Source organism: Labeo rohita, chromosome 13 (assembly GCF_022985175.1).
Source record: "Labeo rohita strain BAU-BD-2019 chromosome 13, IGBB_LRoh.1.0, whole genome shotgun sequence".
Lineage (NCBI taxonomy): Eukaryota > Metazoa > Chordata > Actinopteri > Cypriniformes > Cyprinidae > Labeo > Labeo rohita.
Genome location: NC_066881.1, coordinates 26,125,694 through 26,149,931, shown reverse-complemented (window position 1 = coordinate 26,149,931; position 24,238 = coordinate 26,125,694). Strand labels below are relative to the sequence as shown.

Here is a 24,238-nt window from a genome sequence, read left to right as displayed (position 1 = left end):
ACTTGGTTTTTGTTACCCATCATACAGTGTGGCCATTTAATTTCTTTGTTTATAAAATAAATAGTTAAAAAATGGTTTTCAAAAATACAGTAAAACTGTAATTTAGTGAAATACAGTTGAAGTCAAAAGTTTACATCCCCCTTTCAGAATCTGCAAAATGTTAATTATTTGACCAATATAAGATGGATCATACAAAATGCATGTTATTGTTTATTTAGTACTGACCTGAATAAGATATTTCACATAAGTGATGTTTACTTATAGTCCACAAGAGAAAATAATAGTTGAATTTATAAAAATGACCCTGTTCAAAAGTTTACATACCCTTGATTCTTAATGCTGTGTTGTTACCTGAATGATCCACAGCTGTTTTTTGTTGTTGTTGTTGTTGTTTTGTTCTTTTTAGTGATAGTTGTTCATGAGACCCATGTTTGTCCTGAACAGTTAAACTGCCGCTGTTCTTCAGAAAAATCCTTTAGGTCCCACAAATTATTCGTTTTTTCAGCATTTTTGTGTATATTAACCCTTTCCAACAATGACTGTATGATTTTGAGATCCATCTTTTCATACTGAGAACAATTGATGGACTCATATGCAACTATTACAGAAGGTTCAAATGCTCTCTGATGCTCCAGGAAAAAAACAAACCAAAAAAAAACAAAAAAACAGTGCATTAAGAGCCGGGGGTGAAATCTTGAACAGAATGGAGATGTCTGCATTTTTCTTATTTTGCTTAAATATTTTTTTCTTATTTTGCCTACATTTTTTTCTATAGTACTGTTTAGCACTATTTTTTTTTTTTTTCATTTAGAAGCTATAGAAGATACAGAGGACAAAATAAGTTAAATTTACCCTGATCTTCAAATCAAAAAATTTTCACCCCCTGGCTTTTAATACATGGATTTTCCTTCTGGAGCATCAGTGAGCATTTGAACCTCCATAATAGTTGCATAGGAGAGAGGATGAAAAGATGGATCTATAAATTATTCAGTCATTGTTGTAAAGGGTTCAAATACACAAAAATGCTGTTTTTTCTGAAGAACAACGGGCAGTTTAACTGTTCAGGACAAACAAGGGACTCAAGAACAACTATCACTAAACAAAAAAAATACAGTTGTGGATCATTCAGGTAACAACACAATATTAAGAATCAAGGGGGCGTAAACTTTTTAACGGGGTCTTTTTTTTTTTTTTTTTTTTTTTTTTTTAAATCAGCTATTATTTTCTTTTGTGGACTACATGTAAACATCTTTTATGTTAAATATCTTATTCAGGTCAGTACTGAATAAACAAAACCCTGCATTTTGTATGATTTTGCAGATTCTGAAAGGAGGATGTAAACTTTTGACCTTAACTGTATTATAACAATTCAAAATAACTGTTTTTAAATGCAATATATTTTAAAATATTTATTCTTGTTGATTTTTAAGCAACCATTACTCCAGGCTTTAAGTGTCACATTATCGTTTAGAAATCATTCTAATAAGTTTATTTTATTGCTCAAGAAACATTTCTTATTGTTATCAGTGTTGAAAATATTTTACTAATATTTTAATAAAAGTGCTGCATTTTTTCAGAAGTCTTTGATGAATGGAAGTTTCAAAAGAACAATTAATTTGTAATAAATATCTTTAGTAACATTTTATATGTTTGTTTTTTTTTTAATGCTAGTGCATAAGGATTTGTAGGACTTTCAATTAAAACAGCAAAATGTTACTTTTATTGAATGATTTATGTCCTGTATCTACAAGATTTTTTGTCCAGATTATGACAGAAGACCACAGGTGTGATATTTGCAGTTTTATTCAGTTTTGCTCTTTTCAGGAAAAAGGAGGAAAAGGAGGAGGAAAATACAAAGATGATGAGAAAGTAACATACAGTGAAGTTAAAGGTAAAATTTCTTCTACATGTACACAGACATGATTTTTTATAATTTTTTTTCCTGTGGTGCACATGCTCTTTGGTGTTATTACCATAACTACAGTGGAAGCTGGTTTCTCCTGTATATCAGACTGAAGTGATGCACTCAGTGGTGCTGGTGAGACAAACCCCACAGTCACACCGGAGAGCCACTGGATAGGTGTAGGATGGGTCCACGTCTGCTGAGCAGTTGGGCAGCTGCACCATCTCTAATCGGGTTTCGTTATAGGTGCACACGCGCTGGTGCGACTCAATGAAGGGCGGGTCCAGAACAGGCTTCTGCATGATTGACAAGTGAAGAGAAGGGTGTGTATCAGAGTGGTGTCATAATGAGGACTTTTCATCTGGGCACTGATTCATTTTTTAGATAGACTGTACACTTAAAAGCATCTTCAAAGTTTAATATTTAATAATATACTGTAGAATCTTTCATTAAATTTCTCAGATATCTGAAAGTGAAATTCATCCCTGAAGGCACTTTTTTCTTCAAAATTGAATATTGTGACTTAATCTAGTGAGGATGAGTTAGATATATTCAGTTATATATTTGTGACCCTGCACCACAAAACCAGTCATAAGGAGCACGGATATATTTGTAGCAATAGCCAACAATACATTGTATGGGACAAAGTAATAGATTTTTCTTTTACGCCAAAAATAAAAAGATCATAAATCTATACTGTAAATATATCAAAACTTAATTTCTGATTAGCAATAAGCATTGCTAAGAACTTCATATGGACAACTTTAAAGGTGATTTTCTCAGTATTTAGATTTTTCTGCACCCTCAGAGTCCAGATTTTTAAATAGTTGTATCTTGGCCAAATATTGTTCTATCCTAACAAATACATCAATGGAAAGCTTATTTATTCAGCTTTCCAATGATGTATAAATCTCAGCTTTAAAAAATTGACCCTTGTGACTGGTTTTGGTCCAGGCTCAAATTGGAGTAATAAAAAGTTGTTAAATTCGATAGCACATTATTATTTTTTTTTTTCTGAGTGTGTGCATAAAAAATAAATTCAGATTTATTTTCCAGATATGCTTCAGATATGTTCTCATTAATAATTAAGAGCAGTAAATAATTTTTGTAACAAAAAAAAAACTATTGCAAAAAATGATTATGAACCAAAAAATACATACAGAACCATTATAAACCAAGAAAAAAAAACAATAAAAAGCCAGGCCTGGCTGCAATATCTCAGCCATTTTTCTCTATTTTCTGTTATTTTTTTCCTGTAATTTCCAGCAATCAGCCCAAGAGGTTCTCCACCTCTCTCTTAAGAGCTTAAGAGCACTAAAGGAAAGGATGTTCAATTTTTTTCATTTTCGGAAAATGATTATTTGGGTCAAAGTGAGTTCTGTTCCTAAAGTGCTTTCAACTACTCTGTGTAAAATTAAAACACAATCCAATCCTTTACACGCAATCAATAATGCAAATTAATTTGCAAATTAAATATAAACTCTAATATATCTTAACATTTTTGTGCTGTAGTCAAACCATATTGGCTTCTTCAGTTTGTATTAAAAGCAAAATCACCTTGTTCTGTTATTGATGCTATTGTGTAATATACAGTATCTGAGGTTTGTTTATATTATAGAATTATAAAACCCTGTTAAATAATTGTAATGCATTAATGCATTCTTGTAATAAGGCATTTTCACCTTGACATTTTATCATATTATTTTGATTAAGTATTGATCACATTGCAGGTGCGCCGCAAAAGCTCTTCTCTCTTTTTATGTGAGTATATGTTTGTCACGGGCTAATAATATCAGTCTTACTTCCCAGGTCTCACAGCGTCCCCAGCAGGCATCAGTGGTGATGTGCAACCCACCGCATCCCGGCTTACGAGCCTGAAAGGTAAATTCTCGGACTGCACAGCCGATGAAACGCTTCAGGTTGAGCACAGAAGCCTCAGTGTGAGCTCCACAACACAGCCACACAGCCAGTGTCACACAGCACAGAGTTACAGGAGACAATCTAACACACATACAGAAAGAATAAGAGTTCATGATGAGCTTGTGTGTCTCAGAAGAATAATTATGTGTTGTGCTCTGTAGGTTGCAAAAATCAAGCAATTATTCTTGATTAACATAACAAGTGCTTATAATTTGAGTTATAATGATCCATGTAAACAGAACCGTTTTCTTGTACTTATAGTAAAGTCACATCAAAAGTGTTTTGTAAAATTTGTGTCATGCCTTAAACGTACACTACCATTTAATTTTTTTTCATTCAGCAAGAATGCATTATATTAATCAAAAGATTTCTATGCCAAGTACATTATTTTGAACATTCTGTACATCAAAGAATCAAAAGAGTCATAATTTGCACAGAAAAACATTAAGTTTCAGTGTTTTCAATACTGATGATAAGAAATGTTTCAAGAAAATCATCAAATCGGCATATTAGAATGATTTTATTAGAAGACTGAGCCATATTACAAGGATCATGTGACACTGAAAATTCAGCTTTGCCATCACAGGAACAAACTACTTTTTAAAATACACTGCCGTTCAAAAGTTAGTAATCAGATTTTTAATGTTTTTAAAGAATGCTCATCATGGCTGCATTTACTTGATCAAAAATACAGAAAGAAAAAACAGTAATATGGTGAAATATTATTAGTTTAAAGTAATGGTTTTCTATTTTAATATACTTTAAAATATATTAAAAGTTGAATTTTCATCAGCCATTACTCCGGTCTTTAGTGTCACATATATCCTTCAGAAATCTTTCAAATATGCTGGATTATTACTTTATTATTTATTTATTATCAGTTGTGCTGCTTAATATTTTTTTAAACCTGTGATTATTTTTTCAGGATTCTTTGATAAATAAAAAGTTAAAAAGAAATAATAAAATAAAATAGAAATTGTTTTTAATCAATAAAAGTCTTAATCACATTCTATCAATTTAACACATCCTTGGTGAATAAAAGTATTAATTTCTTTTAAAAAATTTACTGACCACAAACTTTTAAATGGTAGTTTATATTGTTACAAAAGATTTCTATTTTAAATAAATGCTGTTCTTTTCAACTTTTTATTTATTAAAGAATCCAGAAAAAATATCACAGGTTCCAACAAAATATTAAGCAGCAAAACTGTTTTCAACAGTCATAATAAATCAGCATATTGATTTCTGAAGGATCATGTGACATGTAATGATGCTGAAAATTAGGATTTGCATCACAGGAATAAATTACATTTTAAAATATATTCACATAGAAAACAGGTATTTTACATTGAAATAACATTTTACAATATTACTGTTTTTTCAAGTAAATGCAGCCTTGATGAGCATAAGAAACTTAAAAAAAAAAAAACATTGTAGTGATCACAAACTTTTGAATGGCAGTGTATATTAAAATAGTAAAGTTATTTTAAGATTTTTAAATAAATCACATTAAATTTGAAGATTATGTATTTTTCATTGTTTTGTTTTTACACTTGAAAATCAATAATAAAAATTAAATTTTTAAACTAAAATAAGATATACCAAAATATAATTGCCATAGCTGTAAAAAGGACTATGTTTCTCACCCCTGTGCTCCAGACCTCAGAGGAGCCATTGCTTGTTCCAGTGACTATGGATCTCAGTGGTTAAAAGCAGGTGTCTTTCCTTTTTTACAAAAGGAAATTACAATTAATAATATAAAATGATTAATAAAACATAAACCTCACTTATCAAAGATACCTGGGTGGCAGATGCAACAGCTAAACTCTCTAGAATCAGAAGAAAACTCACTTCCAGTCCTGATATCACCTCGCCTGAAGTACCTCTGACACTGAACTTGCGCAAATCTGTAATTTATTAGAAACGGCCCTGCCAACCCCACCTAAAACACATGAGGCTGTCTCTGTAGCGCCAACTGCATCCAGCAGTAATAAAGAGATGTCACACAAGACCGAAGACAAACAGGGAAGGAGCCGATGAGTCCATGTGTGTGGAGATTGATCCAACCCCTCAGGCTCTGAAATCTGTGCACGTCTTACCTGCTACTCAGGTACATCAGCCATACATCTATTAACTTAATGAAGAGGAAAGAACCTCCTTTTGTTCAAAATCATCCACATGGAAGAGAATGGGAAGCACCTTCATCCTCTAATCCATGTATTCATTTATTCATCCATCCATGTTGTGGGCTGTAGTTAGTCCTGGCTCCAGAAAGAATATAAGGAGGTGTCAGGACAGGTTAAATGAGACGTCAGGCTCCAAATAGTTAGAGTTTAGTCAGATACTTACCATGGCAACATGAAGGCAAAATCTAAGACGTGATTTTCCCAAAAAGGCCTTACATAATTGACACCTGAGGGCCAGGATGACAATTGTGCTGGCTTGATTTCGTCTGAAAATCATTTCCTTGATTGCATTCGTTATTTCTCAATCTCAAATTAGGAAAAAATGGCATTGAACATGTTTGGACTTCATGAATGACAAACAGACGTATGCTGCCAAATCAAACAGAACAGTAGAACAGAAAAGAAACTGCTGGTCGAAGAAAACATATCTTACACAATACAGAATATATAATAGCTGAAATTTTGTGTGGGCTATTAAACAAGTCGAGACGTTCTTCAAGTTAAACAAACTTTTCTAATATGATGCCACAGTGACGCCTAGTGGTTAGTTCGGGAAAGTTTTGGTTAGCTCTTAGAGAACCAGCATGATCTAATCACAAATCACTTCACTCTGTGTAGTGATCAAATTGTCCCACAACATTTACCTCTAGTTCTGGATAAGTATCTTTATACGGTGTTAATTTTGTAGTTAAATTAACATGTAACTGTGCTAAATGTAGGCAATATGTATGTACACTAGTGGGCTTTTCAGTGAGAATTATTCAAGGCCTTTAAGAGGCTCTGAGTATTTTAAAATAATTATTTAACACGTCTGATAAATTAACAGATGTAAACATGCACGTACACTACCGTTCAAAAGTTTGGGGTCAGTACATTTTTATTGTTTCTTTCTTTTTTTTTTTTTTTTTAAGAAATTAATATTAATAATAATAATTAATAATAATATTTTATTCACCAAGGATGTATTAAGTTAATAATTAAAAGTTTATTAAAAGTTAATAATAAATAATTTACATTGTTATAAAATATTTATATTTTGAATAAACACTGTACTTTTTAAACTTGGTATTCATGAAATAATCCTGAAAAAAAAAAAAATCACAGGTTCCAAAAAATATTTGGCAGCACAACTGTTGATATTATCCAACATTGATCATTCTAATAATAAATCCGCATATTAGAATGATTTCTAAAGGATCATATGACACTTAAGACTGGAGTAACAGCTGATAAAAATTCAGCTTTTCATCACAGGAATAAATTCTATTTTAAAGTATGTTAAAATAAAAAACATTATTTTATATTGTAAAAACATTTTGCAATATTACTGTTTTTTTTTTCTATATTTTTAATCAAATAAATGCAGCCTTGATGAGCATAAGAGACTTCTTTAAAGACTATTACAAGTCTTACTGACCCCAAACTTTTGAACGGTAGTGTAGGTGTAAATGTAAAATGTAAACATTTAAAATAAAATGAAATTAAGTTGTAATGTGGCGTCACTTGTTCAAGTGTAAATGTAAAATGTAAACATTTAAAATAAAATGAAATTAAGTTGTAATGTGGCAAATGTCAAATTGACGTTTAGAAAATGTCTTTAAGATGTTTATGATTTAGAATGTATGTAAAATGGACATCTTACAGTATTGGATGTTTGTACACAGATGCTTTCCAGACTAAGAGACCTCAGCTGGTTTACTCTGCTTCGATATTACTGTTTAGCAACTGGTGAAAAATATGCAGTGCGATTACATTTACAGTTGCTCTGCGAAACTATGAGGGCGAATTAATTTCAATAGGAATCCGTGCGATCCGAGGGCGAAAAACTTCCCCACGCAGATTTCGTTTCTCAGATAGCACACGTACCTCTGCAAGATGTCTGTTTAAGATATCTTAATCCGGAAAGCATCTACTATACAAACATCCGATAGACCTCTGTAAGATGTCAATTTTACATACATTCTAAATCATAAACATCTTAAAGATATTTAAACGTCTATTCGACATCTGATAGGAAACGTCCTATAGACGTATTACAGATTAGCAAACACCTCTTGCAGATTTACTGAAACTTTGCTGAAATATATGTTAAAACCATACAGTAGGGCTACATACTTTTTTGGCACTTGGGGTAACTTTTACTAAGACCACGAACCCTATTTTGACTAAAGCGTTAGTTGGGTGACCTGCACAAAACCCCTCATAATTCGCACCGTGGATTTATTGATCTACAGAAGGGGGTAATTTACTGGTTTGTCTTCTGTGCTCCTTTAGGTCCGCGCTCTGCCCTGAGTGGTCGTTAAAATTAGAGACCCCCGCGGACGCGTCGGGTTACACTCACTCACACCGCCGCCCGGCCGCTTCTCCCGGTGAGCTCAGCTGGGAACGGGAGGGAATATACGAGCTTCATTCTTCGCAACACGCAGTAATATGAACTCCCTAACGATTCGTATTTGTCGTTATTGACGTAGTTGACGGAAACTGGTGCAAGTGGACATTTTAAAGAGAGTTTCACACCTTGCCGAACATGTAAGTACAGTTTGAGTTCATCTGAACAGACCCACCTTGACAGATCTAAGGTCATTGAATAACGCATAACTCAGATTCAGTCGTAATGACACCATGTTTATTTAAATGTATCATCATTGTTGTTATAAATTTTGTTCTGAGAGTTTAAAAACGTTATATCAATACTATAATATAGCTTTAAAAAAATAAATAATATCACTTTGTAGTAGACTGGAAAGGCTTTCAGTTTTAAAAAGTATAGGCTACCGTCGGGACTCAAATAACGCCACAAAGCCATGGAGTAGATCTGTATGTACTATGTGTTTGATAGTGGATATTGATATTGACGTGTGTTATATTGTGTTCTACTTGTAACACGTGCCCGCGCCAGCGCTATTTTTGGCCCGTGGAGCGCGTAACGCCCCTCTCGCGTTCAGGGCGTACCGTGTGTCAGAGGTCACGCTGGTTATTCTGGACCGTGTGCGGAATGTTTCTGCTGCCTATGCATGCAACTCTGATAAAGACTTAATTTAGCTGAAACTTAGTAATATATAATTTAAATGGTCAAAACGTAATAACATACACAATAACCTACATACAGTGGCATACCAAGTCAATGGCAAAACATTGCATACCCTAAATACATTATTACTAGAAGTAGCCACATGCACACACATTTTACTTTTTTTTTTTTTTTAAAAAAAAAAAAACAACTTTTTATGCCACTGTACCGTATGTTTTCATTGTCTCTTGAGGAATGAGCACTGTTATCAATTGTCTTGCCAATTTCTGTTATATAAAAACAGGTTTTGGGCATTGGTTTAAAGGAATATTTTGTCCAAAATAGACATGTTACTGTAGGTAGTTCTGCCAGTATGTGGAAAAGAGTTGCATAAAGAGCTTAATTAAAAATTTAAGTGGGTAAACAATGTTACATTCTGGGTGAATAAAGACAGTTATAATGTTATAAAGTTATAAAGACAGCCTTGTTCAAAGGCGGTTTTAGACACTTCACTTCTTTGTTAGAGTTTTTGTAGTGTTCAAGTTAGGCATAGTGATATGTTCCTCTGCATAGGTGATCTTTCTGTGGGAGTGTTATGTTCTGTATGTGTGAAATGCTTTACATGCTGTTATGGTCAGTCTGTGTGGATGAAGTTTCCATGTAACTCTCTCAGTGATTTAGTGTGATTTGATTGTGATCCCAGCACTCTGATTCAGAGATAATGCACAGATATGTTTGATCTCTGGGAATGTTTCCAGTCTGTGTTACTGCCTGCTGTGTTTTAATTCCATATTATTAGGCCAGCATGTGGCCTCTCTTTCTCTCTCTGTTCATGTTCCTGTGAGTCCAGCTCAGGATAGCACACATTCTTCCACCCCTCTGTTCTCTAACAGTGTCACATTGTGTTGGAAGGACACACATTCACATGGTCTCAGACTGATTGATGTAATGACATTTTGCCACAGCTTTCTGATTTTACTGTTTATTTGAGAAATTTGTGTCTATCTAACATTAATCTTTAATTATGCCAATAAATGTAATCATACCTCACATATTCTGGGGAACAAATTAATTAATTAATATTGCTAATGTGCAGTTTTCAGTATGTTCAGTTTCCTCATCCTATGTGTCTTAATACAATGGATAAAATAATAAACACACAGTTATTTCTGTTTCTATGACCTTAAATAAAAGTTTCAAATTAAACTTTATACACTATTAGTCAAATGTTTTTAAATGTTTTTTAAATAAGTCTCTTCTGCTCATCAAGCAGTAACAGTAAAATTTAGAAATATTTTTACTAATTAAAATAACTGTTTTTATTTGAAAATATTCTAAAATGTAATTTATTCCTGTGATTTCATTGCTGAATTTTTGGCATCATTGCTCCAGTCACATGATCCGTCAGAAACCATTCTAATATTCTGATTTGCTGCTCAAAAAAACATTTATTATTATTGTTGCATTGAAAACACATGAGTATAATTTATTTAGGTTTCTTTGATGAACAGAAAGGTCAAAAGAACAGCATTTATCTGAAATAGAAATCTTTTGTAACATTATACTATATATGTCTTTATCATCACTTTTGATCAATTTAAAGCATCCTTAAAAGTTAAAAGTTAATACTATAAAGTATTCATTTCTAAAAATTATACTGACTTTATGCTTTTGAACGGTGTGTATAATGATACAAAAGCTTTTTAATTCAGATAAATGCTGATCTTTGGATCTTTTTATTAGTCAAAGAATCCTGAAAAAAAAATGCACTCAGCTGTTTTTAAATATTGATGATGACTGGAGTGATGATGCTGAAAGTTTAGCTTTAATTACAGGAATAAATTATATATTAAAATATATTCAAATAGAATATTCAAATAGTTATTTTAGATAATAAAAATAATTTCACAATATTACTGCTTTTGCTGTATTTTGGATCAAATAAATGCAGGCTGGATGACCAGAAGAGAACATAAAAAACATTAAAAATCATACTGTTCAAAAACTTTTGACGGGGAGTGTATCTTGAGAATATTGCTGTAAGTAGTACTCAGTTTATTGATTTTTCAAAAGACATGTCTTCAAATTAATGTTTGGCAGGAAAAAAACAGCAAAAATAACCAGCATTAGCAGTGGATTTGCTGTTTTCATAAGACTGTGTAATAAATGTTATTTTTCAGGTAAATAATCAGCGTGACCATATCATATTTCTGTAAGTCTAGTATACCCTTTTATAGAAATTTCATAAAAGTCGAAAAAGAAATGCATAACAGAAAGGAATCTTAATACACCCCTCTGTTAAAGTACACTATTATTTATTGGCATCTATGTTTCCATAAAGAACCTTTTTAGGTTCTTTGAACAAAACTGACATTTTTTTTAATGTTCTTCGCACTAAGAGAAAAAATGGTTCGCAGCAAGGTTCATTTGGATAATCAAACATAGTTCTTCTATGATATCACTGTCAAAACACCATTTTGGAACCTTTGTTCTTAAGAGTGTAAACCTGGACTGCTATGACATCATCTGTCCCCTCCACAGATGCTGCGATGCCTCAGGTTGTTCTCGGCTGACCTGTCTCTGTGGGAACCATGACATCACAAAGGACATCCAGAGACCTGCCCGATGAACGTGGCTCACTCCCACTGGACATCGATGATGTCCACATACTACTGCAAGGTCAGATTAAAGCTTTTATTGAGCATAAAACTAAAATAAAATATTGCTCATATCTGATTTGGTGTGTCATTATCTGTTACCGGTTTGACAGTATTAAAATGTATATATTACATGAATCTATGAATGAATGAATTCATTCATTCATTCATTCATTCATTCATTCATACAACAAACCTTCTTCTTCATCTGTTTATTCAAAATCAGAATAAAGTGATTTATTGGATGGCCAAATGTTATGGGTTAAAATCTCTCTCTCAATGTCTCTCTCACACATACACACCCAAACACATCATACTGTGATATTAAATCAATGACTTGAATAAGGCATAAATAATGCATGGTCACATGTTTTGCAGATTTTTTGGTAACAGGCCAATATAATTCAAGTTCTGTTGCCCTGAGTCATGAAGAGTTGCGCAAGTTTTTTTTTTTCTAGAATGCAGGGTGTGGGTAATTCAAATTTTTAATCCACAATAATCGTCGTTGTAGTGTCTTTGTTTTTGTTTTGAGAGTAAAGCAATGTGGATGTGTAGATAAAATTTCTTAAAGGGATAGTTCATCCAAAAATTAAAACTTGAAATATTTACTCTCTCTTAGGCCATCCTAGATGTAGATGAGTTTGTTTTTTCATCAGATTTGGAGAAACTTAGCATTACATGACTTGCTCACCAGTGGATCCTCTGCAGTGAATGGGTGCCGTCAGGATGAGAGTTAAAACAGCTGATAAAAACATCACAATAATCCACAAGCAATCCACACAACTCCAGTCTATGAATTAAGAAACAAATCCAACTTTAAGGCATTTTAATTTAAACTATTGCCTCTGGCCAGAATATAAGTCCACAATCCATAATAATGCTTTGTTGAGTAGAAAAATCCATTTCATGTTGTCTTCTTAAATCAAATTCCACCAAAACGTTTATTTAAAACTGTTTCAGACTTTTTTTTTTTTGCTGGTAAATGGTAATCTGTGAATATTTCTCTCCTGATTCAGATGAGATGGCATTTTAACAGGAGAAAGCAATACAGTATTATGGATATAAGGCCCGTATTTTTACCAGAAGCCCTGGTTTGAATTTAAAATCATCTTTATAATGAATTTGTTTATTACTAACCTGCAGCATTTCACTTTACAAGGTGTTCATTTATGGACTGGAGTCATGTGGAATACTTGTGGATTATTTTAATGTGTTTATTAGCTTTTTTAAATGTCATTCTGACGGCACTCATTTACTGCAGAGCATTGGTGAGCAAGTGATTTAAGGGCAAATTTCTTCAAGTTTGTTTTAATGAAGAAACAAATCTCAGCTAGCCTGAGGGCGAGTAACTTTTTTAGCAAATTTTAATTTTTTAAGTGAACTATTCCTTTAGTGAATGCTCACTTGTGGAGTCGAGGGTTGATCAGTTGACAAGAACTGATATGGTTTAATGTGCTTTCAGGCAACCTGTTCTGTCATTTTTAAATCATTATAAAAAATGACATTATGACTTGGGTAATGTTTCTCTTTGTCAGTGGAAAAAGTGAAAAAAATTAAATGGAAATGACTAAGAACTGATGGCAGGTGGAATTGTTTTGCTCAATATTTGTTCCATGTTTCAAAAATCTGTGAATAATTAATGTCTTAACATGTTGATCACTGCGGGAGCCCCGAGGATACAATAGAACTGCGTTATGAGAAGCATTAATCAGCACCTGTGTGGACATGCTGTGTGTGTTTCTTATGGCATAAGTAAAAAGGCGGAGCTTTTTTTGAAACCTGCAGTACTGGCACTTGATCCTGAATGACTTCGCTAAAGGTTACCAGACAAGTTGTGCCGTGTGTTTACGGTTGTTTTCAGTTGTACAGCTGACACATGCTCTTCAGTATTTCAATGCGTGAGTTTTGCGCTGCTTTGCTGTATTGCAAGATGAGGCTGGTTTCTGAAACATTTCCGCCGTTGCACACTTCAACATGCAGCAGCTGATGATAAGAGAGGGAGTTCTGGGATAGCACATCTGCTGACAGCAGAATGGGTGAGTTTGTAGTTGGTCTGAAATGAGTTAAAAAGATTAAAAAGATGTTTGTTCCTCTGTTGCAAAATAACATTTAGTGCATTTTTAACTGACATTAATGTAATTCTGTCATGCACATTTGAACATCATTATTGCTGACATCTCCTTAAAAGACAACAAAAAGAAGTTGCCTCGTTTTGTTGGGGTTGAACGCCCATCTGAAAGGTCTCATAAGAAGAAACATGAATCACAAGGTAAGGTGCACATAATTTCTATAAAAAAGTTTTTTGTTTTTTTTTTGGCATATTCTGCAGTGCAACCTTATAGTAAATAAAAAAAAAACTAAAATAAGCATTCAGTATTGGCTGTATGTCTTAAGAGTTCTTTAACATTACAGTATTTAATAGTATTTGATTTTACTTCACTACTGTGAATCACTATGAAAGTCGTTTGTTTATCATATCTGTCTCGCCTCAGTGAAATGTCAGTCAGAAGCTGCCATCCATGTTGTCTTTTCTCTTTTTTTTTTTTTTATCTCCTCTATGGTTTCACCATAGTTTCCCCTCCCTCTGTTGTTCTCAAAGGGAGGTGTTGTGTCTAACAATTAAAGAACTGCACCTCCGAAAACACATTAGACCAATGCGATATGAACTTCATGTACAGTGGAAACATTCCAGTCTTTTCTGTCATTGTGTTTCTTTAGAGTTCATTTAAATTACAGTATGTCACCAGGCAGGGGAGTGTTTTTATTGTTCTGACGTGGATCAACACCTTATGATTCAGTTTGAGTTTGCGTCTTCCACGTAATTTTTCCCCTTGCTGCACTTGCCTCACTTTGCTGTTTTCTTTTGACCTCTTTCATTGTTGTTGTTTTAGTTATGAGTCATTCTCTTGGACTAGGTCTCTGGTGGGAGACCTCAGTTACAAATCCCAGGAACCGAACCTGATCTCTGTGTCAGTTTCTGTTTTGCTTAACAGCAACACTAGCAACATGCAGTTTCATTTTTTTAAGACAACAGATGGATGTCATTAATAAATGTCATTAATTACATTTGACTGAAACACATTAGAGTGTGTATATGTTTTTTATTACTATAAGGAAATACTTTCACAAGATGGTTATCTTTTACCTTTGTTATGGGTCTTGTGTACAGGTTTCTTTTACCTGTTGTGTAACAAAACAACATACAGGATTATGTACAGTTGAAGTCAAAAGTTTACATACACCTTGCAGAATCTGCAAAATGATAATTATTTTACCAAAATAAGAGGGATCATACAAAATGCACGTTATTTTTTATTTAGTACTGACCTGAATCCACAAGAAAAAATAATAGTTGAATTTATTAAAATAACCCCATTCAAAAGTTTACATAAACTTGATTCTTAATACTGTGTTGTTATTTTACTTAGTGATTTAGTTAGTTGTTTCTGAGTCCCTTATTTGTCCTGAACAGTTAAACTGCCTGCTGTTCTTCAGAAAAATCCTTCGGGTCCCACAAATTCTTTTTTTTTTTTTTTAAGCATTTTTGTGTATTTGAACCCTTTCCAACAATGACTGTATAATTTTCACACTCTATCTTTTCACACTGAGGACAACTGAGGGACTCATATGCAACTAGGTTAAAAGGCTCACTGTTGCTTCAGAAGGAAATATGCAGTGGGGGTGAAAACTTTTTGAATTTGAAGATCAGGGTAAATATCACTTATTTTGTCTTCTGGGAAACATGTAAGTATCTTCTGTAGCTTCTGAAGGGCAGTACTAAATGAAAAAAAAAAGATATTTAGGCTAAATAAGAAAAAATCTTCATTATGTTCAAAAGTTTACGCACCCCTTAATGTATTGTTTTTCCTTCTGAAGCATCAGTGAGCATTTGAACCTTCTGTAATAGTTGCATATGAGTCCCTCAACTGTCCTCAGTGTGAAAAGATGGATCTCAAAATCATACAGTCGTTGGAAGGGGTTCAAATACACAAAAATGCTGAAAAATGGAAGAATTTGTGGGACCTAAAAGATTTTTCTGAAGAACAGCTGGCAGTTTAACTGTTCAGGACAAACAAGGGACTCATGAACAATCACTAAACAAAAAAATACACATTCAGGGTGGTTCATTCAGGTAACAACACAGTATTGAGAATGAAGCGAATGTAAACTTATGAACAGGGTAATTTTTATAAATTCAATTATTATTTTTTCTTATGGACTATATGTAAACCTTTTTTTGTGAAATATCTTATTCAGGTCAATAAGTATGTATGATCCCTCTTATTTTGGTAAAATAATTAACATTTTGCAGATTCTGCAAGGTGTATGTAAACTTTTGGCTTCAACTGCAGTTCCTCAGTGCTTCACAAATCACTTTCTGAGGTAAAAATGACCTTGGGTTAACTATGTCAAGTGTAAAAGTGCATTAGTATTTGATAGCTGAACTTTAAATAAATCCTGCGGTAACTTAGCGTGGGTGTCAGCTGATAACTTTAACCATTTCAAAGCTTCCTCTCATCCTCTGCTGCTGATACAGGAGTGTGTGAACAGTGATTTTCAAACCCTTCCATTCCTTTCAAGGAATCTATTCAGAGACACATTCTCTCATTCTCTCTTTGTGGGTCAGTCGGTCAACAGCGACATCTCTGAGATTTTATCCTGAAAACTGACCTGAGAGTCTTATTCATAGTGAGTGTGGCCATGTTTAGCAGTTAATGAGGGAGAGCTCTTTTAGGATCACCGCAGGCTGGCAGAGAGACTCAGGTTGGCAGTCAGGTTTGTCTTATTGGTTTCACAGAAACAGTGGTCAGAGATTTCACATGTTCGTTTGAGACAAGAGCTGTCAACATTGAGAAAACAGTATTAGTAAAAGCTAAACTGTGTAGAATTGGTTGTATTGTGAGAGATTTTAAGGTCAGGGAGAATGGAAACAGTGGATTTTGAGAGAATGGAAGAGAAAGATGTTCTTCACACGGCGGATGAGCTCATTGACTTTGTGGAACTTTATAATGGTAATCATAAACAGCGCTGTATTTGATGCTTTTACTACTTTGCTACTGCTTTCAGGTCTGTATTGCATTTCATGTGGGGCGCATGCAAATTATTAATATAACAAATGATGGTATGAATGAATGAATTTCCTCTCAAACATGTTTTTTCCAGTGTGTAATTACATTTTGTTCCCCCATTTAATTGGGGTAAAAGGCTATGCCTTTGCTACGCATTTTCTGTATTAAAATTGACAAAGACAAACCTGTACATTGTCATCATACTCTCCAAAATATAATCAGTGAATACAAATGCACCTGTTTGTTTCTCATGCATTTATAAGATCTATTCTTAGACATTGTTTGAATTGAACTGAACACGGCACATAGCGATTCCATCCTCCAAATCGTGTGTGTAGTTGTATGAGGTTGTTCACTCCCTGTGTTTCTACATGCTGGTTTTCATGATGTTCTCCTGTCTGTTTTGCCCTCAGTTGAGCAGGAGCAAATTCAGAAAAGAACCTTTACGAACTGGATCAATGCCCAGCTGTCTAAGGTGAGGGTCAAAGTTCAAGAGCTGCTAAACTTGACTATTCAGCATTATAAACTTCACTTGTATTATTTGTAATCATTTGTATTGAGAGTAAATAACAAATAGCACTTTTTGGCATTAGAAAAGACAACTAAATGATGGACATGGAAAGGTTTGTCAGTAGAGGTCATTCCTGTAGGTTCTCCAATAGCGGAAAGGGAATGAGGGGTGGTCAGGGGGTAAATATAATCTTCTCAGACATGGGCCAGAAAGACAGACAGCAACAGGAGTTGCTCAGCACACACACTCATGAACACACATATTTACACCCACAGCTACTTATAAAGCAAGCAAATGACAATTAGTTTGTCATGGCTTGATGTTTTACATGCATGAACAGGGGACGTATAAGAGGTGTTATTTTAGATAATTTCATATGCTCTTCTCTGCGTCTCCCTAGCAAACACTTACTAATGCCTGGAGCTCTCAGTTTTATGTAAAAGGTTTTAGCAGGATAAGTTCAAACAAGCTTGTCGGATTTGTCCTGTAGACATGTCTGAATTATCTGCTGTAAATCACCTAAAAAAACTGATACAACTGGAAACTAAGCAATATTCCAAATTATACAATTTTAAACAAAAACAGTTTTTTTTTAAGGCCAAACTTTCATTTTTATTTTCATTTTGAGGTGGTACATGACCCAGAATTTTTTTTTGTACCTGTATGGTAAATTATGATTTTATATACCGTGTGCATTCTGGTGTTTTTGCTCTCTCAGAGGAGTCCCCCAGTTACAGTGGTGGATCTTTTTAATGAATTCAGAGATGGAAGCAGACTGTTGGACCTGCTGGAGGTGATGAGTGGTCAGAGAATGGTATGTGTCTGATTCAGTGGTCAACTGATTTTTGAGTTACCTATGCAGTTCTCTAGAGAGCAAGGTAACCATTGCCCAATATATATACATATCTATACCTATGCAAATATAATACAATAAAAGTTAATGTGAGATTTATGAGAAGAGATTGCCCCTATTATGCCATTTTTAAGGTTCTTAGTGTTGTTTTGGGGGTCTCCTACAATAGGTTTACACACATGCAAGGTCAAACAACACTTTTGTTTTCTCAAAATATGCATTTAATATCACATAATTTTCCAGTGATTCTCAAACAATTTGTTTAAAGCAGTTCAAAGATTCAGTCTTTCTAAACCCCTCCTTTCCGTGAGCGTACTCTGCTCTGATTGGTCAAGATGGTCCAGTCTGTTGTGATTGGTCTACACACTGCATGAAAGGCAATATTCGGGCAATTTAATGTTTATTTTGCACAATTATATCTGCTCAAAAATTTTTAAAAATGGAGGAATGTGTGGGTTATTGGCTCTATTATTTTGGAGCTGTTATTTGCTCATGTCAATCTTAAAATATTGGTAGATATACCATTCTATTACAAAAACATGAGCAGTGATTTTGTGATAACCAAAACCTACCTTCATTTCAGAGCCGGGAGAAAGGAAGGGGGACATTTCAGCACCGAACAAACATTGAGAAAGGTCTAGCTTTCCTTAAGAGGAAATCGGTAAGGTGCACCAGCAGTGGCCACACTGGAAAATACTTGTGGAAATATATCATCAACACATTAATGGATCAACACAATTTTTACTTCTTTTTTTTTTTTGTCCCAACAGAAGAAAACTTTTAACTTGATTTAACTTCATGCAATCAATTTAAATTTGTTATAAAAAAAAAGCTAATCCATTTGTGTTGGAACTACTTTAACTACATTACAACAAGAGTTTCTGTTGTGAAGAGTGAGTTGTTGTGAAGAGTGGAGCTTGTGTATAGGCTGAGGACAGGCTAATAAAAATATTTTGCTGTGCTGCTTTTAAGAAAAATCATTTTTCTTTGCCCCTCTAGCCAACATCATGCACTTCACACGAGTGTGTAAAGAAAAGCATTATTTTTAGGCTTCCTGCTCTGTGGAGGTGAAATATCTGTTACTTTATAAACATTTTTGTCCTGCAGATCAAACTGGTTAACATCAATGTCTCGGACATCATGGACGGGAAGCCTTCTATTATTCTGGGTCTTGTCTGGACCATCATCATGCACATTCATGTAAGTTGGGTTATATCAAACCTTGACTCAAGAAAACCTAATAAATTGTGCTAATATGTAATGTACTTCAAATATACTAAACTGAAGAGAGTGACTGTCAGTTTTGTGATTTTTCTGATGGGTCTTTAACATTGTTTAGATTGAAGAGTTGGCCAGCACGTTGAACTTTAGTTCTCGTCAGTCGTCTCTGGAGTCACTGGCGAGTTTGGACACTCGTTCGACCAGCAGCAGTTCCCGTAGCAGTCCAGTGCCACCCCGTGGTTCGCCCCTGCACAGCCGTTTCCGCGTATCTGCCAAGAAAGCCCTGCTGCTGTGGGTCAGAGAGCAGTGCCAGAGGTGAGGAACAACCTGCTAGAAGGAATTCTTAGAACTGTAAGATTCTGTTCTTAAAAACAATTATATTTTTCCTTTTTTGTTTTTTAAACAGGGCTGGCTGTACTCTGAATGTGAAGGATTTTAAAGCGAGCTGGAGGAGTGGCGTAGTGTTTTTGGCGATACTTCATGCTCTAAGACCGAATATAGTGGACCTAACCAGAGCCCGAACAAGAACCAACAGACAGAATCTGGAGGAAGCCTTCCACGTTGCTGAAAGAGAACTTCACATCCCCAGACTACTAGATCCAGCCGGTAAGTGTGTGTTTGTGTCGTGCAAATATACAGTTTTATGTGAAAGTTTGGGAACCCCTTGGTTTTTATTTTTATTTTGTTGAAATATCAAACAGTTTTGACCCCCACCCCCCAGCTCTTAATGCATTGTGTTTCCTCCTGGAGCATCAGTGAATGTTTGAACCTTTTTTAGTAGTTGTGTTTGAGTCCCTCAGTTGTCCTCAGAGTGAAAAGATGGATGTCAAAAACATACAGTCACTGCTGGAAAGGGTTCAATATGCGAACAATGCTGGAAACTGAACAAACTGTGATAATTTTAGGCTTTTAGTTTCTATATGACCTAATCATAAAAGAATGGTGTTTGTATTTCAGATGTTGATGTTAGGGATCCTGATGAAAAGTCTATTATGACTTATGTTGCTCAGTTCCTGCAGTACTCTAAAGATGCTTCTGTTTCTGACGAGGAAATGCAGGTTAGCCATACACGCACACACACAAAAAAATTGGAACATTTTTCTTATTGACTTTTTTTTTTTCGCTGTTAATACCCTAAATCTATTCTTTTACAGATGCTTTCTGCCATTTTTGTATTTAAAAAAAAAAATAATATTTTTAATTTTCATTACAAAATTTTACTAATGAGCACTATCCAAATTCCAAGTCCTAATCATGAAAATAAAGAAATTGTTCAAGCAAAAATTAAAGATCTGTCATCATTTATTCACTCTCATGTTCCAGCTATTCTTTTAAGTCTTCCTTTAAGTGGTTTTACTAGGGCATCAAGATTAATCAAAATAAAACCAAAATTACAATAAAGCATACAGGTTTTACTATATTTGTGACCCTGGACCACAAAACCAGTCATAACGGTCAATTTTTTGAAAATGAAATAGAATAGGACAATATTTGGCCAAGATACAACAAGATACAACTGGAATCCAAGGTTGCAAAAAAAAAAATATATATATCAAAATATTGAGAAAATCGCCTTTAAAGTTGTCCATATTAAGTTCTTAACAATGCATATTACTAATAAAAAAATAAGTTTATATATATTTATGGTAGGAAATTTACAAAATATCTCCATGGAACATGATTTTTACTTAATTTCCTAATGATTTTTGGCATAAAAAAAAAAAAAAAAAATCGATAAATTTGACCTATACAATGTATAGTTGCCCATTGCTACAAATATACCTGTGCAACATATGACTGGTTTTGTGGTCCAGGGTCACATTTGTGTGAATTTTTAAAAATAAAAACCAAGCATAATATTTCAAAACAAGTACACAGGACAAAATTCCTCCAATATTTCACACTGCCAATCAAAATGGTCAAGTAATGCTCTTTATGCTCTCACATCTCTTTTTCTCTTCTTCCTCTGTTTTTCTTTCTGTTTTTTCCCTTTCGATGGTGGTTTAGTATCTCACTCCTCCTCAGCGCCTCTCTCCTGTCAATCTGCCATCAGACTTTACTCCTTCTATAGCTGCGTCGCCTTTAAGACAGGTACTTCTATCTGTCTGTCTCTCTCTCTTAGTTTTAGCTGCTCAATTCATTAATTACCTGCTTTTTTCTTTTAGTTTGGTAAAGGTGTGTTAGTTTTTATCGCTTTGTTACCAGGATTATTCACAAATGTCTATGAAAGGTTAATTGGGACTTGTCTGGCCTGTTGTTTAACCCTAAACCAGTGTGTGAGTAAAACTATAAGTACTGTCTATACACTCCTAAAAAGGTACAAAAGCTGTCACTGGCACGATAGCTTTTCAAAAGTAGCACCTTTGTATCATATTCATAGGTACAAAGCTAACTTTGAATATGAATGTAAGGGAAGTGTATATCTTACAAAGAAGTATGTTACCTGGGATTTTTAATGATTTTAAACTTTTTGACTGAAGAGTTTGACTCATTTTTTGTTATTGTCCAGATGTGTAATTGTTTTATTTGAACTGTTCTCTGATCAGGTACACCTGTTAATGCCCTGTCCAATCAAATCAGGCCCTCCCAAATCACCTGAGACAGCTATAGCAGCTGCCCCTGGGGTAAAATATCAACCCCGTCCCCTTTTAAGATACCCCCTCTGCTGCTCAGTAACCACTAGTGTCTTGCATGTATAAACATGCTAATAACTGTAAACTCAATTATAAAGATAACCCCAGAAACTACAGAGCTAATCCATTAAAACCAGACGGTATAGATATAATCCACAGAATTAAAGAGATTGTTTATTTTTAAAGCAGATCTTGTGTCTGAAGACTCTAATATGCTGAACTTGAGCTTTTGTGGTACTTAGCAGGGGCTTTTTAATTACAGACATGCTGAGAAAGTTGGTTTGTGTTAAGAACTTGCTTCCTTTAGAGGACTGCAGTACTAAACTCTGCTTTACTCTTCAGTGTGTAATGCAAATAGTGTTTAACTTGTGCACAGCTTTAATCTAAATTTAATCCATATAATTTACCTAATGAAATATGTACATATTTTTGTTTTGTATACCTTATTATAATGGCACCATAAACTAAAAAAACCAAAGGCTGCGTCCGAAATCGCATACACTTTAAGTCTGAGTAGGTACGTCTTTTAAATAAGTAATTACTTCATGAAAAAAAGCATGTTCTATAGCATTGGTCCATGTTAGCATGTGTCATGTGACCTATCAGCATTACTTGCTTTGCTTGGTAAGTCATCAGGGTACTTTTTGTCTACCTCAAATTCGAACATACTACTTTTTCTACATAATGCGTTTATATTACTATACAGTAGGGCAGTATGCAATTTCAAATGCAGCCAAATCATTTATGTTTGTTTGTTGATCTTTCCTTTTTGTTCCTGCCTGTTTAGACCTCAGCCAATCAGAAGGCTCAGGAGGTCACATGCTGGTTGGATCAGGCCTATCAGGAGCTGATAGAGGGGTGGGAATCCACTGAAGGAGAGAGCTATGCTGAGAGATACCAAGTAAGACCTAAATTATTATCTTCGATATAATCTTATTTTAATCTTAAATCTTTTTTTTTAGATTTTTAGCACTGGTTTTGTTGTATATGATTATTTGCTATTGCTGTTGATTTGTTTGCATTAAAGGAGAAGTCCACTTCCAGAACAACAATTTACAGATAATGTGTTCACCCCCTTGTCATCCAAGATGTTCATGTCTGTCTTTCTTCAGTCGTAAAGAAATTGTGTTTTTTGAGGAAAACATTTTATGATTTTTCTCTGGTGCCCCGAGTTTAAACTTCCAAAATGCAGTTTAAATGCGGCTTCAAACGATCCCAAATATGGTTGTAAACGATCCCAGCTGAGGAAGAAGTGTCTTATTTAGTGAAACGACCGGTTATTTTCATTAAAAAAATACAATTTAAATACTTTTTAATCTCAAACGCTTGTCTTGTCTTGCTCTCCCTGAACTCTGTATATTCTGGCTCAAGACAGTTAGGGTATTTCGAAAAATTCCGATTATATTTTCTCCCTCAACTTCAAAAATCATTTCATTTCTGGAAGTGGACTTCAAAAATCATTTCTGGAAGTGGACTTCTCCTTTAATATTTATATGCTTTTGTTTCAGGTTTTCCACACCTTCATTGTGTCCTTTAACGAGCAGCGACGGCCCGTAATGCCGTTACTAACCGCAATGAAGAGGACTCCTCATCTCAGTGCAGAGCAGAAAGCTCTCAGACGATCCTGGGACGCTCTCGCTGAAAAGGTCAGAGGTCACTGCATCACAGACACTTTCTCTGTTGTGTGACTTTTTTGATATTTGATGGGTTTTTAATAATCTATTTTGAATATTTTGTGCAGAGATTCATCAGACTCAGTAGAAAAACAGAAAAATAACAAGTCTAAATATATGTCATCTAAATAGTATTATGCTAATTTGCACTTATATGTGTGTCTGTTATAGCTGCGTGAGTATAAAACAGAGCTGGACCTGAGCCTACCATCCCCATTGGACACCGTAGGCCGCTGGTTATTGCGTATTGAAGGCGTTCTATCTGCCGAAGAGGGCGAGCCAACGGATCATGCCCGAGCTGCAGAGGAGGCACGGGAGAAACTCGAGCTACTAAAGGTTTTACTGGCTTTGTTATGTAATTTTCTTAGTCGTTCAGTCATAAAATTACTTTAATGAAGTATTGTCACATTTCTGCCTGTGTGTTTATCTGTAGGTGTGTTTGGAGGAGATGCCACATCATATCAAAAGGTTTAATATGTTCCAAAACACAAATGAGTTTGGAGAGACTCTGGTGCCGACAGACAAGATGGAAGAGATGAAGAGAAGGTAAGTTTGATTGCTTAATCAGATGAAACAGCATCATTTTTAATTGCAGTATTTCT

The 24,238-nt window shown here is 34.4% G+C and overlaps 2 protein-coding genes across 3 annotated transcripts in view; one reads left to right on the top strand and one right to left on the bottom strand.

Moving 5' to 3' along the window:
- Positions 1 to 1,787: 1,787 nt before the first annotated feature.
- On the bottom strand, positions 1,788 to 5,735 carry gphb5 (glycoprotein hormone subunit beta 5). 2 transcript variants are annotated; one of them, XM_051126716.1, is made up of 4 exons: positions 5,675 to 5,735; positions 5,470 to 5,548; positions 3,706 to 3,904; positions 1,788 to 2,199 (listed from the first exon to the last, which is right to left on the bottom strand). In XM_051126716.1, the coding sequence occupies exons 2-4, from the start codon at positions 5,496 to 5,498 to the stop codon at positions 2,008 to 2,010; spliced, it is 420 nt and encodes a 139-aa protein (XP_050982673.1). In that variant the 5' UTR covers positions 5,499 to 5,548; positions 5,675 to 5,735; the 3' UTR covers positions 1,788 to 2,007. The 2 variants fall into 2 exon arrangements, with proteins under 2 accessions (XP_050982673.1, XP_050982672.1); XM_051126715.1 differs by having other exon boundaries at positions 5,624 to 5,710.
- A 2,636-nt stretch (positions 5,736 to 8,371) lies between these two features.
- Positions 8,372 to 24,238, top strand: part of syne2b (spectrin repeat containing, nuclear envelope 2b) — a 110,687-nt gene continuing 94,820 nt past the window's right edge. Inside the window, exons 1-15 of the mRNA XM_051126532.1 lie at positions 8,372 to 8,538; positions 11,561 to 11,698; positions 17,159 to 17,220; positions 17,975 to 18,070; positions 18,693 to 18,770; positions 19,217 to 19,309; positions 19,449 to 19,645; positions 19,737 to 19,936; positions 20,288 to 20,388; positions 21,338 to 21,421; positions 21,877 to 21,954; positions 22,751 to 22,864; positions 23,472 to 23,609; positions 23,808 to 23,972; positions 24,070 to 24,182. Of these exons, the coding sequence (XP_050982489.1) occupies positions 11,611 to 11,698; positions 17,159 to 17,220; positions 17,975 to 18,070; positions 18,693 to 18,770; positions 19,217 to 19,309; positions 19,449 to 19,645; positions 19,737 to 19,936; positions 20,288 to 20,388; positions 21,338 to 21,421; positions 21,877 to 21,954; positions 22,751 to 22,864; positions 23,472 to 23,609; positions 23,808 to 23,972; positions 24,070 to 24,182 (1,607 nt within the window). The 5' untranslated portion in view covers positions 8,372 to 8,538; positions 11,561 to 11,610. The remainder of the gene's footprint in view (positions 8,539 to 11,560; positions 11,699 to 17,158; positions 17,221 to 17,974; positions 18,071 to 18,692; positions 18,771 to 19,216; positions 19,310 to 19,448; positions 19,646 to 19,736; positions 19,937 to 20,287; positions 20,389 to 21,337; positions 21,422 to 21,876; positions 21,955 to 22,750; positions 22,865 to 23,471; positions 23,610 to 23,807; positions 23,973 to 24,069; positions 24,183 to 24,238) is intronic.

Excerpts from the sequence above, each read along its gene's own strand:
- gphb5 (XM_051126716.1), bottom strand. The coding sequence starts at position 5,498 with ATGGCTCCTCTGAGGTCTGGAGCACAGGG. Across the intron at positions 3,905-5,469 it reads CTGAGGTCTGGAGCACAGGG|ATTGTCTCCTGTAACTCTGT; the intron begins GTGAGAAACATA and ends TATGTGTGTTAG. Across the intron at positions 2,200-3,705 it reads GACGCTGTGAGACCTGGGAA|AAGCCTGTTCTGGACCCGCC; the intron begins GTAAGACTGATA and ends TCAATCATGCAG.